This window comes from Bombina bombina, chromosome 5, assembly GCF_027579735.1.
Source record: "Bombina bombina isolate aBomBom1 chromosome 5, aBomBom1.pri, whole genome shotgun sequence".
NCBI classification, from domain to species: Eukaryota; Metazoa; Chordata; class Amphibia; order Anura; family Bombinatoridae; genus Bombina; species Bombina bombina.
Window position 1 is genome coordinate 247,453,183 of NC_069503.1, and position 15,677 is coordinate 247,468,859.

At 37.1% G+C, this 15,677-nt stretch overlaps 1 protein-coding gene across 1 annotated transcript in view; it reads left to right on the forward strand.

The window, feature by feature from the left end:
• Positions 1–4,380: 4,380 nt before the first annotated feature.
• The window catches only part of PRTFDC1 (phosphoribosyl transferase domain containing 1), a 51,345-nt gene continuing 40,048 nt past the window's right edge, over positions 4,381–15,677 (forward strand). The window contains exons 1-2 of the mRNA XM_053713935.1: positions 4,381–4,437; positions 11,419–11,503. Coding sequence (XP_053569910.1) covers positions 11,450–11,503 — 54 coding nt within the window. The 5' untranslated portion in view covers positions 4,381–4,437; positions 11,419–11,449. The remainder of the gene's footprint in view (positions 4,438–11,418; positions 11,504–15,677) is intronic.

Sequence of the window (15,677 nt, forward strand, 5' to 3'; positions counted from 1 at the left end):
AAAACTTTGGATTTTCAAGCCGACTGGCTTTCTACCTGCGAACTTGTCCTCTGCAATCGTTTACACACGTACACACGTGTACACACGTAATGAAGACTATGTAAAGTTGAATCTGCTTATGTTCGTCTGCTATACAGCACTGTCAGATTTACACTGTCAGACCACACACTCCTCAGATAGAATTCCAAGTCAGTGTCCACACCCACTCCCGGTTTAGCTGCTTGTTCACTGCTGGTATTGTAGGTGAGACATAAAAGACCACAATGTTTGTAATAGTTTTGTGCCTTACCCTCTCCTCAATTTTTGGCAAAGTGTCACAGTGCTCAACATTTATGATAAGAGTTTTAATAAGACAGAGTATTGATGTAATGTGGCGTAAAGGGAAGCATGAAAGGAAAGGGAGGGACTGAAGGCTGCTACAAGTGCAGTGAATGGATTGCAAAATGAATGACATATAAGCTGACCAATGATGGGAATCATGTGATGCGGAAAAAAAATAAGTAAAACTTTGCTTTGAGTGACAGAGTGGATCAGATGAGAGCCAGAATGGTGGTTGTTTAGTGACTCTGCACATAACGAGTCCCCTATTGAATTGTGCTGTACTATTCTTTGTGTTAGGGATCGCGTCACTTTGAAAAAATTTTGAGGTAGCCCTTGCCTTACAAAAGTCTGCCCACCCCTGATATAGGGGCTTGTCCAGTGCTAGAACTAATTAAATTATCAAAGCTGACCTTAAGTGTATACAGTTAGCATTTGGGGGATTTAAAATAGGAAGGTCTAAAATCATTTCCCAGTCTCACTGGTGCCATATGACCACTGCCAGTGCAGCCTACAAGATTAGGAAGAGTATTAACTGAGAAGCAGGTAGAGCCGTCACGGACCTGGTGGATTTGTGGTTAAACATGAGTCCATTAGACCTTTACAGATCTGATGGGGTACAGTTATCTGATGTAGGGATGGATTTATTTTTAGGGGATCTTAGAACAGCTATTGGCACTCGACTATGAGCATAGGATGGGTATAGGGTCACCTTCCTCTAAGAGATCTCTGGTGGTGAGAGGCAGCGGCAAGTTGCGTGAAGGAGAGGGAGAACAGGGGGAGTGATGGCCAGGCTGACGGGAGGGGCAGATCTCCGCAGGTTCACTTGTGTGCCCTTCCCCCATGTAGAAATAAAAGCAGCAGCACCAGTTGCAAAATTTTTATTAGGACAAGAGAACAAACAGACACAATGTTTCGGGGCTCATCCCTTAATCATGATTAAGGGGTGTGCCCCAAAATGTCTTGTCTGTTTGTTCTCTTGTCCTAATAAACGTTTTTCAACTGGTGCTGCTGCTTTTTTGCATTTTCTGGAGTACTGGGGAAACATCTCCTTCCTTGAAGCAGGCACAGTGTTGCTGGTTGTGCTGGATTCCGGTCTACACTGCTTCCCCCCGTGTAGGTAGGGCAGAAGATCTCATAACCCCTTAGTATCATCTCCAGCCGAGCAGAGAGCCCTCTATTATAGTCCGGGAGCCGCTGTCCTCTTGTTGTCCTGGGTCTCATAGTATCTCTATGCCGCCATAATCCTGTCAGCTCAAGTTATTTATATATGTATTGAATAAAGTTGGCCGTGATGGCCTGGTTTTTACCTTACACTAAAGTTGACTATGTCTCAGTTATTGTGTGTATGGGTTTTACTTCTACTGGGTAGTGAGCTGTGAGGCCTTTTACCCTTAGGCACAATGCCACTTATCTTTACATCAAGGGACAACCCACTTTTTTCTAACATTTCACCCAGTAGGCACTTGGCAAGACTGGGAAGACTGAAATAAGAATTTGTTGGCAGACATGATGATCCTTCTTGTATTGGGCCCATAGGTATACTAATGTAACGACATACAGCTTGTAAATTCTACATTAAACTGGAGGATTTTCACTTAATTGATCACATCAGCTGATAATTTGTGTTCAAATAATTATTTAATATAATTATGAGTAATGTTATAATTTACAGTTTAAAAAAACATTAAAGGGACAATAAACCCAATTTTTTTCTTTCATGATTCAGATAGAGCATGCAATTTTAAGCAACTTTCTAATTTACTCCTATCATCATTCTTTATTCATTCTCTTTCTATCTTTATTTGAAAAAGCAGGAATCTAAGCTTAGGAGCCGCCCCATTTTTGATTCAGCATCCTGGGTAGCGCTTGCTGATTGGTGGCTACAAGCAATGGGTGTTTATTATCTCTTTAAATGCCAAAAGTCTGGACAGCAATCATAAATTAAATTCTGATTACTGCATTTAAGTGGAGTGAAAGTATTGTAGTTTAAAAGTGTTATTTGAGATATATTTGCATCTACTTAGGAATATTTCTTTTATTAAGATTTAAAATAATTATATTCAGAAACATTATTATTGTGAAAATAAGACATCCAAACAGTAAATATATGCTGCTCAAAACAAGCCAAATCTGTATTTAAGAGTTGAAGGACGTAGAATTAAAGTGATAGTAAATCCTAGCATTTGTGAAACTCTAGGATTTACCAGTGGAACAAATAAAGGGGACTTTCAGTCATGAAGTATAAAATACTTCATGCTGAAAGTTCCTTTATTTTTCGAAGCATTCGCCACACTGAGCTCGTGAGACAGCCCACGGCAGAAAGCTATTTTGCTGTGAGATGACGTTTCCACCTCTTAGCCAATAGCCGTGCAGGCCAGCTGGTGCCATGCCGGATAGCTAGCGCGCTATTGGCTAAGATCACCTCACAGCAAAATAGCGTACTGCCGTGGGCTGCCTGGGGCACTCAGCACGGCAAACGCTTCAGACAAATAAAGGAAGTATCCTTTATTTGTTTCACTGGTAAATCCTAGCGTTTCGCAAATGCTAGAATTTATTATCACTTTAAAAAAATGTAACAGCTGCAACAACAAAAAACTGCTGTTGAGTTGTTGTCCCTATGCACGGTTTAGGTGATACAAGTGTAATAAGAATGCATCTGAAAATATGTTCAGAATTTGGATATCACAGGGCTTTACATTTACATACAAGGTACTCTGCACAGAATTTTTTTATAAATTGCAAAGTAATAGAGGTGAGTGTGTTTGCTAAATGTTTTACAGTTTTCCATCATTTTGAAATAATTGTTGATAGTCTACAAAACGTATTTCTATTGGCTTGGTAAAGTGACTTGACTCTGGATTAAAAACAATTATTTAGAAGTGACACAAATGAAAGAGCGATTTCAAAATGTTTTTTTTTTATTTTTTTTAAAGGGGCATCACATTGGAACAGTAAGTTAACTCTTGACAGCAAATGAAAAGCAATTAAATGCTCTAATGTGCTAAGTTATTTAATTCTGCACTATTACTTAAACAGAGCTGAACTGAACATCGCCAGTCAGGGGCAGCATATGTGCATAGCCATATTCAGCTCAGGATTAGCAGTGTACACACAGATATAAATTAAAATCTATTTAACGGAACACTAAATACATTTCATGCACCTCCCCCTAATCTAGGGTTCTGTCATTATGGAACCTAAGTTATACTGCAGGTACCTAAAGGATGGTTGCAGCACATGTGTAAATATGTAACAAGCTAGATTTCAAAATGGTGGTACCATTGTGTCTGAACACTCCATTGCAGCTGGACAATGAAGATGCCAGAGAAACTTTGCAAAGCTCGACTGACTTGCCTGCCAGTGATGCAATGCAAACAAGGTCAGGTCGATATATCAAAAAACCTAATCGTCTAATTGAACAATGTTAAAAGGGACTGAAGTTTTTTCACATAGACTACTTTAAGTTTTCTGTTGTTTAAAAAGAAAAGAAAAAGGGAAATGTGTGATATTGAGATTATCAGTTGGTATGAACCATATCAACCTGTTGTTATGTGCACAATGGTAGAGTCAGGTAGTGCCTCTTGCATAGACGTATGTTTGTATAGGATTCTTAATAAAGTTTACAGTTATTAAGACCTGTGCTTGATCTCCGGGGAGTACACTCACTGCTTATAAAATGTATTTAGTGTTGAATGTCCCTTTAATTAAAAATATCCTAAACAACTGGAGCTTTTTAATATTACTTGTATGGAATGTTTCATTACTGCTGAAAACAAAATTCACATATAATAGAAAAATGTGGATTTGCCACCAAAATGAGTATAAATTCTAATAACAGTGAGTGTTTAAAAGTAGGGGAAAAGCAGTTATAAAGGAGAAAAATAAAAGATAAACAGAATGTGTCAGCCTGCTTCACTCACTCTGTATTCAATCTGTATAGCGTTTCCTGCAAAGCCACATTAGCCCAGCATATTTTACAAAGAGTGAAATTCCTTTCTGACATGGAAGGGTTAAGCAGACTACTGCAAACTGCCAGCAAAACTAACAGGGAAACAAGCATGTGTTTGAGTTGAGCCCTCCTTCCTGTTCTCTTCATTGCTTTGAAAACTGGAGGAGGTGAGAGCATGGTCTGCACTTTCTAGGCCTGTGTTAGTTGTTGTTTGTCCGTGCATATTGTAATCTGTGTTAGTACCTAGGCTGTGTGTTTATCACACTAACTTTGTCACCGTTTGCGAAAGTAAATATATATTTATACCTTACCTAACTAATATTCGTATTCCTTGCTATAACTCTGGTACTATAGATTAGGAGCATTTACTTTTGTATTAGAACATTCCACATATATGGCTTTGAAGAATGTTTTTTTGAGAGAAGTGTGAATTTTAAGCAGGGTGATAATTAAAGGGACAGTATACACCAGTTTTAATCTATCTGCATGTAATAGACACTAATATAAAGAATAATATGCACAGAAACTGATATCAAAATCTAGTATAAAACCTTTTAAAAACTTACTTAGAAGCTCCCGGGTTAGCCCTGTTGATGAGATTAGTCTGAAAACCCCACTGAAAGGGGCTGAAAGCAGACCCTCCCCTGCATATGAATAGACCCATTATACAATCAGAAGCAATGTGAAGTCTGTATACATCTAAAACTTTGGAGCTTGTTTAGGAGTCTGAAAATCAGCGCAATGTTAAAAATAAGCAAAACTATACATTTTTACAAAAACACCCCCAGATGGGCTTTATAAATGAATAATCTACAACACATTTATACAGAGAACAATCTAGTGTGCAATGTCCCTTTAAATAGGAAGACTGTGTGACTAGATGTCACATGATCATCAGAATCGCTGCCAGTGGGTGTAACTTTGAGTTCAAGAAATCAGTTACAGTTATCTTGTGCAGAAATTGACATTTGCATACATTTTTACATATGTTTGTGTTTATTCAAATATGTATGTAATAAAAAATATATATGTGAGAGACAGAAATAAAATATTTATGAGGCTTTGTTCACTTGTTTTTGGTGCTTGTCAAATTGTGCTAGTATATTAAATGTTTAAAGGGACAGTGTACTTTTAAAAAAAACCTATAGATAACACCTTTACTATCCATTCCCCAGCTTTGCATAACCAACCTTGTTATATTAATATACTTTATAAACTCTAATTCTGTATTTTTCAAAGCCCCTGCAGGCTGCCACTTATCTCTATTCTTTCTATAAGCTTTTTACATCTTGCACAAGACAGTGCTAGTTTGTGTGTGCCGTATAGATAACATTGTGCTCACTCCTGTGGAGAATGATAATAGTTATACAGGAACCAGCACTGAGTGGTTAAAATGCAAGATTCTAAACAGCACTGAGCTAAGGGGCAGGATAAGATGCAGTCTGCAGGGGCTTAGGTGCAAGTAACCATAGAGGTAAAAAGTATATTAATATAACTGTTGGTTATGCAAAACTGGGGAATGAGTAATAATGGGATTGTCTATTTAAACAATAACAATTTTCAAGTAGACTGTCCCTTTAAGTAATGTTTTTAGCATAAATGGGCGATACAAGGTAACAAAATTATGCTTATTAAACAGGTTTTTTTGCATGAAATCAGCTTAAATAAAATGTTAGATATTGCATAAAGATTGCTGTTGGATCTTTTCTTCACAGATTGAGGCCTTTATATTGACAGTATACTGCACCTATTTTAGAAATGATATATTTTACAAGGTTGCTAGAATTACACTGACATAAAGGATGTGTGATGTGAAATGGAAGGTTTTTAAGTTTCCTTAGGGCAAGATTTGGGGGCTGAATTATCAAGCTCTGAATGGAGCTACTCCATAACTTGTCCGCCGCCTCTAAGGCCGCGGACATCAATCCGCCCGATCCTATACGATCAGGCTGATTGACCCCCTGCTAGCGGCCAAACTGCTTGTGCATGTCAGCATTTATCGATGTGCGGCGGACAGGATACACTACATCGTATCATGTCCGCTCGCACTTTGGTAAATTGGCCCCTAGATCTCAAATTGTGGAGCACATATGTTCCCCATATGTATCTGCTTCCCCCTACCCTCATGCAACCAATTGTGAGAGTAGGGCTTGTGAATCACCCCAGTTGAATAAATCAGGGGTGATTTACATCTGCCATCTCCTAGTTTGCAAGATCACCAGTTGCTTGAGACCAGCAGTTCTAATGTTCTAAACAATACCCACTAGTTGATAATGTGTCTTCAAAAAACAATTTGAGTAATGTTATAATAGTTCAAAAGGACATTAAACACCTCTTGCATTTGTGTAAAAGCGGTTCTTATCCCACGCTCCCTAGAAAGCCGAAAATTCAATCTGTTATATCCCTGAAAAGGGGGTTAAACACATAGTTAAAGTTTAGAATGCTAAAGACATGCTCCTATCAGCCTAGCTAGCTTTACTTTAAAAAAAGGATACTAAAAGAACAAAGCCAATTTCATAATAGAATTAAATTAGAACGTTGTTTAAAATTGCATGCTCTATCTGAATCATTAAAGGGACAGTGAACACCAGAATATTTTTTGTTTAAAAATGTAGACAATCCCTTTATTACCCATTTCCCAGTTTTGCATAACCAACACTGTTATATTAATACACTTTTTACCTCTGTGATTATCTTGTAACTAAGCTTCTGCAAACTGCCCCCTTATTTCAGTTCTTTTGACAGACTTACATTTTTAGCCAATTAGTGCTGACTCCTAGGAGCTTCACATGCATGAGCTCAATGTTATCTATGTGAAACACATGAACTAACGCCCTCTAGTGGTGAACAACTGTCAAAATGCTTTCAGATTAGAGGCGGCCTTCAAGGTCTAAGAAATTAGCTTATGAACCTCCTAGGTTTAGCTTTCAACTAAGAATACCAAGAGAACAAAGCAACATTGGTAATAAAAGTACATTGGAAAGTTGTTTAAAATTACATGCCCTATTTAAATCATGAAAGTTTTTTTTTTTTTACTTGACTGTCCCTTTAAAGTTTAATTTTCACTTTTCTGCCCCTTGAATTAAATGTTTATTTAAACTATCAAGAAATGCATATCCACAACTGATACTAGAATACGTTTTCTCACAGAAAAAAGGGACATGACAGAAAGTTGTTTTTATTAAGTACATCAATATTAAACATAACAAATAAGTTGATACATTCTTTTATAGCACTTGGTAATAAACAGGTCTTTTATAGCACTTGGTAATATACAGGTCTTTTATAGCACTTGGTAATATACAGGTCTTTTATAGCACTTGGTAATATACAGGTCTTTTATAGCACTTGGTAATATACAGGTCTTTTATAGCACTTGGTAATATACAGGTCTTTTATAGCACTTGGTAATATACAGGTCTTTTATAGCACTTGGTAATATACAGGTCTTGTATAGCACTTGGTAATATACAGGTCTTTTATAGCACTTGGTAATATACAGGTCTTTTATAGCACTTGGTAATATACAGGTCTTTTATAGCACTTGGTAATATAAAGGGAGTGCAGAATTATTAGGCAAATGAGTATTTTGACCACATCATCTTCTTTATGCATGTTGTCTTACTCCAAGCTGTATAGGCTCGAAAGCCTACTACCAATTAAGCATATTAGGTGATGTGCATCTGTGTAATGAGAAGGGGTGTGGTCTAATGACATCAACACCCTATATCAGTTGTGCATAATTATTAGGCAACTTCCTTTCCTTTGGCAAAATGGGTGAAAAGAAGGACTTGACAGGCTCAGAAAAGTCAAAAATAGTGAGATATCTTGCAGAGGGATGCAGAACTCTTAAAATTGCAAAGCTTCTGAAGCGTGATCATCGAACAATCAAGCGTTTCATTCAAAATAGTCAACAGGGTCGCAAGAAGCGTGTGGAAAAACCAAGGTGCAAAATAACTGCCCATGAACTGAGAAAAGTCAAGCGTGCAGCTGCCAAGATGCCACTTGCCACCAGTTTGGCCATATTTCAGAGCTGCAACATCACTGGAGTGCCCAAAAGCACAAGGTGTGCAATACTCAGAGACATGGCCAAGGTAAGAAAGGCTGAAAGACGACCACCACTGAACAAGACACGTCAAGACTGGGCCAAGAAATATCTCAAGACTGATTTTTCTAAGGTTTTATGGACTGATGAAATGAGAGTGAGTCTTGATGGGCCAGATGGATGGGCCCGTGGCTGGATTGGTAAAGGGCAGAGAGCTCCAGTCCGACTCAGACGCCAGCAAGGTGGAGGTGGAGTACTGGTTTGGGCTGGTATCATCAAAGATGAGCTTGTGGGGCCTTTTCGGGTTGAGGATGGAGTCAAGCTCAACTCCCAGTCCTACTGCCAGTTTCTGGAAGACACCTTCTTCAAGCAGTGGTACAGGAAGAAGTCTGCATCCTTCAAGAAAAACATGATTTTCATGCAGGACAATGCTCCATCACACATGTCCAAGTACTCCACAGCGTGGCTGGCAAGAAAGGGTATAAAAGAAGAAAATCTAATGACATGGCCTCCTTGTTCACCTGATCTGAACCCCATTGAGAACCTGTGGTCCATCATTAAATGTGAGATTTACAAGGAGGGAAAACAGTACACCTCTCTGAACAGTGTCTGGGAGGCTGTGGTTGCTGCTGCACGCAATGTTGATGGTGAACAGATCAAAACACTGACAGAATCCATGGATGGCAGGCTTTTGAGTGTCCTTGCAAAGAAATGTGGCTATATTGGTCACTGATTTGTTTTTGTTTTGTTTTTGAATGTCAGAAATGTATATTTGTGAATGTTGAGATGTTATATTGGTTTCACTGGTAAAAATAAATAATTGAAATGGGTATATATTTGTTTTTTGTTAAGTTGCCTAATAATTATGCACAGTAATAGTCACCTGCACACACAGATATCCCCCTAAAATAGCTATAACTAAAACAAACTAAAAACTACTTCCAAAATATTCAGCTTTGATATTAATGAGTTTTTTGGGTTCATTGAGAACATGGTTGTTGTTCAATAATAAAATTAATCCTCAAAAATACAACTTGCCTAATAATTCTGCACTCCCTGTACAGGTCTTTTATAGCACTTGGTAATATAGGTCTTTTATAGCACTTGGTAATATACAGGTCTTTTATAGCACTTGGTAATATACAGGTCTTTTATAGCACTTGGTAATATACAGGTCTTTTATAGCACTTGGTAATATACAGGTCTTTTATAGCACTTGGTAATATACAGGTCTTGTATAGCACTTGGTAATATACAGGTCTTTTATAGCACTTGGTAATATACAGGTCTTTTATAGCACTTGGTAATATACAGGTCTTGTATAGCACTTGGTAATATACAGGTTTAACTTTCATGAAGTGCTGCTTTTTTTCTTCCTTCAACTTATTTACACCAAGTTTCAGATATTCACCAGTCTAACTGAGTTATGTAGATGTCAGATGTCGCATGACAACTAGCTATGGTCACGAAAGAGCAGAAACCTATTTTGCCTTTGAATTGTTGATTGAGAGAGTTGTGGTCTGATTAAACTGTATCGCTATTATTATATATCATATTATTTTTATTATAGGAGTCATTTTTCTTTTTAATTCTTGCTTTACTTCTTGTGGGAATAAAAGTCTAAGCAGAGGAAATTTTTTTTTGTGAAAAGTCTAAACTGTACTGAATTTTACTTGACAGTAATGGTTTAGGAGGAGGTCTCCCTTCCCTATAAATTGCTAATAAATGTTCACTCTCTGAAAATGAGGACCCGGTAAGCCTTGCCCTTGGATCATCTAAACTATGCCCATGCCACGCCTTTACCCTTCCCATGTCACACCCTAATACCATCATTGTCAGAGCCCCTGAGTTGCCACACTCAGCTCATATTTACAGAGTCTCTCCTTCTCAGATTCTAGTGGGAAAATGTTGGGGGGAACGTGAGGTTTGTTTGTGTCCAAACACAGAGGTCTGTTAAACCAATGGTAAACTTTCCCCTTAGTATAAACAGATCTGAAATGTTAGTGATATTTGAGATGGAGTTTAATTAATCAGTTGTAGTGAAGATGCACTATAACTTAAATTTTAATGTAGCGCTGAAATTCAAATACAATTTGTTGAAAGCTAAACCTAGGTAGACTCATATGCTAATTTTTAAGCCCTTGAATGCCTTATCTCAGTGCATTTTGACAGTTTTTCACAGTTTGGCACTGCTAGTTCATGTTTGTCAAATGGGTAACATTGTACTCACTCCCATGGAGTTATTTATGAGTCAGCACTGATTTGTCTGTCAAAATAAAAGGGGGCAGTCTGCAGAGGCTTATATACAAGGTAATCACAGAGGTCAAAAGTGTATTAATATAACAGTGTTAGTTATCCAAAACCAATGACTAGTTAATAAAGGGATTATCTATCTTATTAAACAATAAACATTTGGTGTAGACTGTCCCTTTAAGTATGTGTAAGATGTTGTTATTAAAGTTTTGCAAAATCAACTAATTTGGTGCACGTTCTAGAAGGAAGCCTATACTTAGGGACAGTTATCATTAAAAATATTATTGTTTAAAAATTTAGATAATCCCTTTATGTACCTTTCCCAATGTTTGCATAACCAACACAGTTATAGAAATATACTTTTTACTTCTGTGATTACCTTGTATTTAAGCTTCTGAGATTGCCTCCTTATCTCAGCTGTTTTGACAGACTTGAATTTCTGGCAATTAGTGCTGACTCTTTAATTTCACGGGCGTGAGCACAATGTTATCTATATGGCACACATTAACTAATGCCCTCTAGCTGTGCAAAACTGTCAAATGCATTCAGATAAAAGGCAGCCTTCAGGGACTTATAAATTAGCATACAAGCCTACTTGGGTTCAGCTTTCAACTAATACCATTACCAAGAGAACTTGGAAAGCAAATTTGATAATAAAAGTAAACTGGAAAGTTGTATAAAATTGCCTGCCCTATCTGAATTCTGAAAGTTTAATTTGGACTTTACTGTCCTTTTAAATATCAAAACAAGAAACTATTTTGAAATATGTACTTTTCTGCATTTTGAAAAATTGATGCCTCTAAAAATGTTGTATTAAATTCCTAGATATTTCTCTGTTTACATTTTATAGGAGGACTCCTGTTTACAATCGCTAGAACAATATGGCTGAGAACCGTGCATCATCTTCTCTTTGTACAAAAGAACGTGGAGTTGTGGTAATTCTTTTCTTGCTCTTTGATATCACAGTTATTGATGGAACAGCCTCCTTTATACAATTTACCCCAAAAAGTTGAACTAGTATACAAGGTAACATATGCACTGTTTATTCCTTACACACCCTACACATTTCATAGGTGTGTTGTTAGCTTCAACAATGCCACTGTCAGCAATACAACAGACTACTGCGTTAGAATGCATTTCAATGAGCTATACAAAATGTACTTATTTAAACAGAGGATTTTTGATACATTAAAGGTAATAAAAACCCTGGTATTTGTGTAAAACCCTTAATGGTTTTTATACAATTTATCTGATTAATATGGGGCGTGTTTGTGGACTGCCCATGTTCCAAGATAAAATGAAACGTTATCAAATACATTTCTTTTTTTACTTATTCATTAAAAGCTGATTTTGTGCTTTGAAATCACAGCCTATTACAATGGGTTGAACTTAAAGGTGATATTATTATTATTATTATCAGTTATTTGTAGAGCGCCAACAGATTCTGCAGCGCTAATATCAGATCTCATTATGTTCTAAGTTTGTGTAAACAGACTTGCTTCCTTATCTTTTATTTGGCTGGAACACCAAAGCTCAAAACATATAGAGAACAATGGAAAATGATCATTTTATTACTTAACTATCCTGCATCCCACTGAGAGTGTAATCTCTTCTGCTGGCTGTGTATACTTAGACTATTCAATAGCCTATACTCCAGTATTAATTTGTTCAGTATAGGTGGCAATACCACAGGCTAAATCAGCTATTTCAAATGCTGAAATAGGAGTAAAGGAGCTACTTGCAACCAATTTAATACACTCTAGCAGGTTAAAAGGATCATAGGGAATAATTTAAAGGGGAGAAAAATTTTGGGTGAACTGTCCCTTTAAATGCTCATGCCACTCACTCATAGTACATACTGACCTCAGCGCTCCCACTTTTCACAAAATAAACCTGGAGGGATATTTATCAAAGTCTCAACTATGCTGCATTTGCTGGCACCAATACCCTCGCCTAACATCGCGGCCGTGGACCTGAATATGATCTCCATATTTATAAAAAAAGCCGGCAAAAAGCCAAGCACCAAGTACGGGGTGATGAGCATCGGACTGTTGTTAACTAGCAGTCATCAATCTCACGTCTATTCGTTTTTTTACCAACTTTATTTATACCCTGTCACTAAACACCTCCACTATACTAAAGTGTTTAACCCATATCCCGCCGCTCCTGGACTCCGCTGCAACTTTAATAAATGTATTAACCCCTATCCCTCCGCTCCCGGACCCTGCCGCCTCTAAATAAATGTATTAACCCCTGGCCTCCCACATCACTACCATTAACTAAACATATTAACCCCTAAACCGCCAGCCCCCCACATCGCCATAAACTAAATTAAGCTATTAACCCTTAAACCTAACAACCAGCTAACTTTAAATTAAAATTACCACATCCCTATCTTATAATAAATTAAAACTTACCTTTAGAATTAAAATAAACTATATTAAACTATTAATTAATCTACCCTAACTATTATACTTCAATTACATTAAACTAGCAATTAAATTAACTATATTACATATTGAAAAACCCTAACCTACTCAAATTATTTAAATATACTATTAAAAATTACTAAGTTACAAAAACAAACACTAAGTTACAACAAAAAACACAGTATAAAAATAAAAAACTAATTACACCTAATCTAATAGTCCTATCAACATAAAAAGCCCCCCCAAAATAAAAAAAAAACCTAGCTTACAATAAACTACCAATGGCCCTTAAAAGGGCCTTTTGCGGGGCATTGCCCCAAAGAAATTATCCAAGATGGTGTCCCTTGCATTCCTATTGGCTGAAAGTTTCCAATCAGTCAATAGAATTAAAGCTGGTAAAATCCTATTGGCTGTTCCAATCCAATTATTTTTCTAGTTTTTTTTTCTCTCTGTCTCATATTTTACAGCTTCCCATAGTGGTTCTGCTGCTCCAGTCAGTAAACTTATATTTGTCTGCACCTCCATGCTTCCTCCTCAGTCTTTCCCTTGCTTTGCTCCTGTTGGCTGCCCTAAATCTCTTTAAACAGCTCTAAATCTCTTTAACCAGCTAACCTCACACCAGAATTACATTCAAAAGCATATTAAATTAATCCACAGTGTAGGAATTTATATATTTATTTACTTATTAGTACTGCTTAGGTCCAGTTTCACATATTGCAATTTTTTAAATGATTAGCCCAGCAGTGGATGATCCACTTCTGGGCTAATAATTTAAAAAAATGATAAAATAAATTGATTTAGTTGTTTTTGGGATGTTGGGGTCGAGAGCGAAATTGCATCGGGGGGCACAAAAAAATGTTTGCCCAGGGTCCAGTCAATATTAAAGACGGCCCTGTCTTGCAGCATAGAACATAAGCTTTCGCTGCTTTCAGACTCCCATTGATTCCTATGGCATTCACGGCCTCCAGGGTGGCGGATTGAAAACCAGGTACACTGGGCCGGAATAGCTGCAAGCGTACCGGTTAACTATTTGATAACTTCGAAAAAGTGTTAAATAGTGCCGAATGTGTATTCGGAACATCTGTAATGATGTAAGCATCAATCTGTGTTGGATTGAGACCAGCGGATCTTATGTTACATCACAAATGTCTAATTTTTCCGGTCTGTAGGCTTTGATAACTAGGTCGAATCAAGCTTGCCACAATTACTCTGTGAAATTCCAGCGTATTTGCAGTTGACTGCTTGATAAATATCCCCCCCTGGTCTGGAAGCTCTGTCTCAATTTCCCTCATGTCACCACCCTTTCCCTATAAATGCCTTGGGTTCACTAAATGTAACCTGGGACCTCCTAGCCACTCCCCTGGCCTATACCACACTGGTGCTGCTCATTAAATCTGGCTTCACTCACATCATGAGCATTGATGATGAGCCTTTTTGGTAGGAAACAGTCCATTGTTGACCCTGCTGTGGTGAGCTATGCCCTACTGCTTTACAATATATATATTAATAAAGCATTGCAAGTTTTAAGTGAAAGTGCTACCTACTGAATGTTTTTTTTTTTGTCTATATTGAGAATCCACTCACTCACATGTAACCTAACTCTGCCCTGATCCATCCTGACTCCATCCTCAAGTTGCCACGGCTTCACCCAGCCATTCTCAATCCTCTGCTTAAAGGGATATTAAACAGTACTCATTTGGTAAAAACAAATATGTTAAATCAAAGTAAACATAAAAAGAAACATATTGTGTATAAAAACAGCACACAACTTAATTGTTTTCTTGCAAAATTATTAGAAATTATCAATGTAGCACTTACCCCAGTGTGATAAGAGTGGAGAATTTTTATTCTGTCGGTTCTGAGCATGAGCAAATCTGACTCTCGGTTAACCAGCTCATGTTACTGACATCAAGCTAGATAAACCTTCCTGTAGAGACCACAGCCACCTTGTAGGGCTGTGACAGGATGTAATGACACTACACAAAGTTAAAAAAAAAAGAAATAACAGGTAAAATCCATTTAAAATGATGAATAATACATATTGCAATTATTTCTATTATGTATAAGCAACTGCTTAGTATTTTTTTATGACAACAATGAAACAGACTGTTTCGTACCCTTTTAAGGATTCTTTCCATGTAAGAATTTGAGACTATTATTTCATGTGCCTGGATCAGCTTTATCAGTTGTGTATATCCTGAAATCAAGCTCTGTTAGATGTAGGGTTAACTCAAGTTATTTTGCTGCTTGAGTCCAATAATTAAATTACATCCACTACAGTTTAAACACAATCAAAGTTGATTAAAATTCCACAGATTGAAATTTCATGCAGGGGCATGCTCATTCCCAACCCCATATGAGAAGAATTTCTCTTGTGGGAAAAAAAATAGCTTGAATATGTTCTTCCTGTCAAATACAACCTGGGTCTTATGATACCACCTGGTTCAATGATAGAGCTGGCCCTGAACAAATGAAAAGCTTGTAAATATGTTGATATCCTAATGGATGTGTTCTTCCAGGGACTGATACCGACTTGCTGTGCTGATATTGAGAGATCCAGTTATTTGATCTGTTTACATATATTGTTGACTGGGTATTGAATTAAGTAGAAATGTAAAGAAAAAGCAAAGCAACATAATTAATTGTAACATTATACTCCTTATTGGGAAATAAACATTTT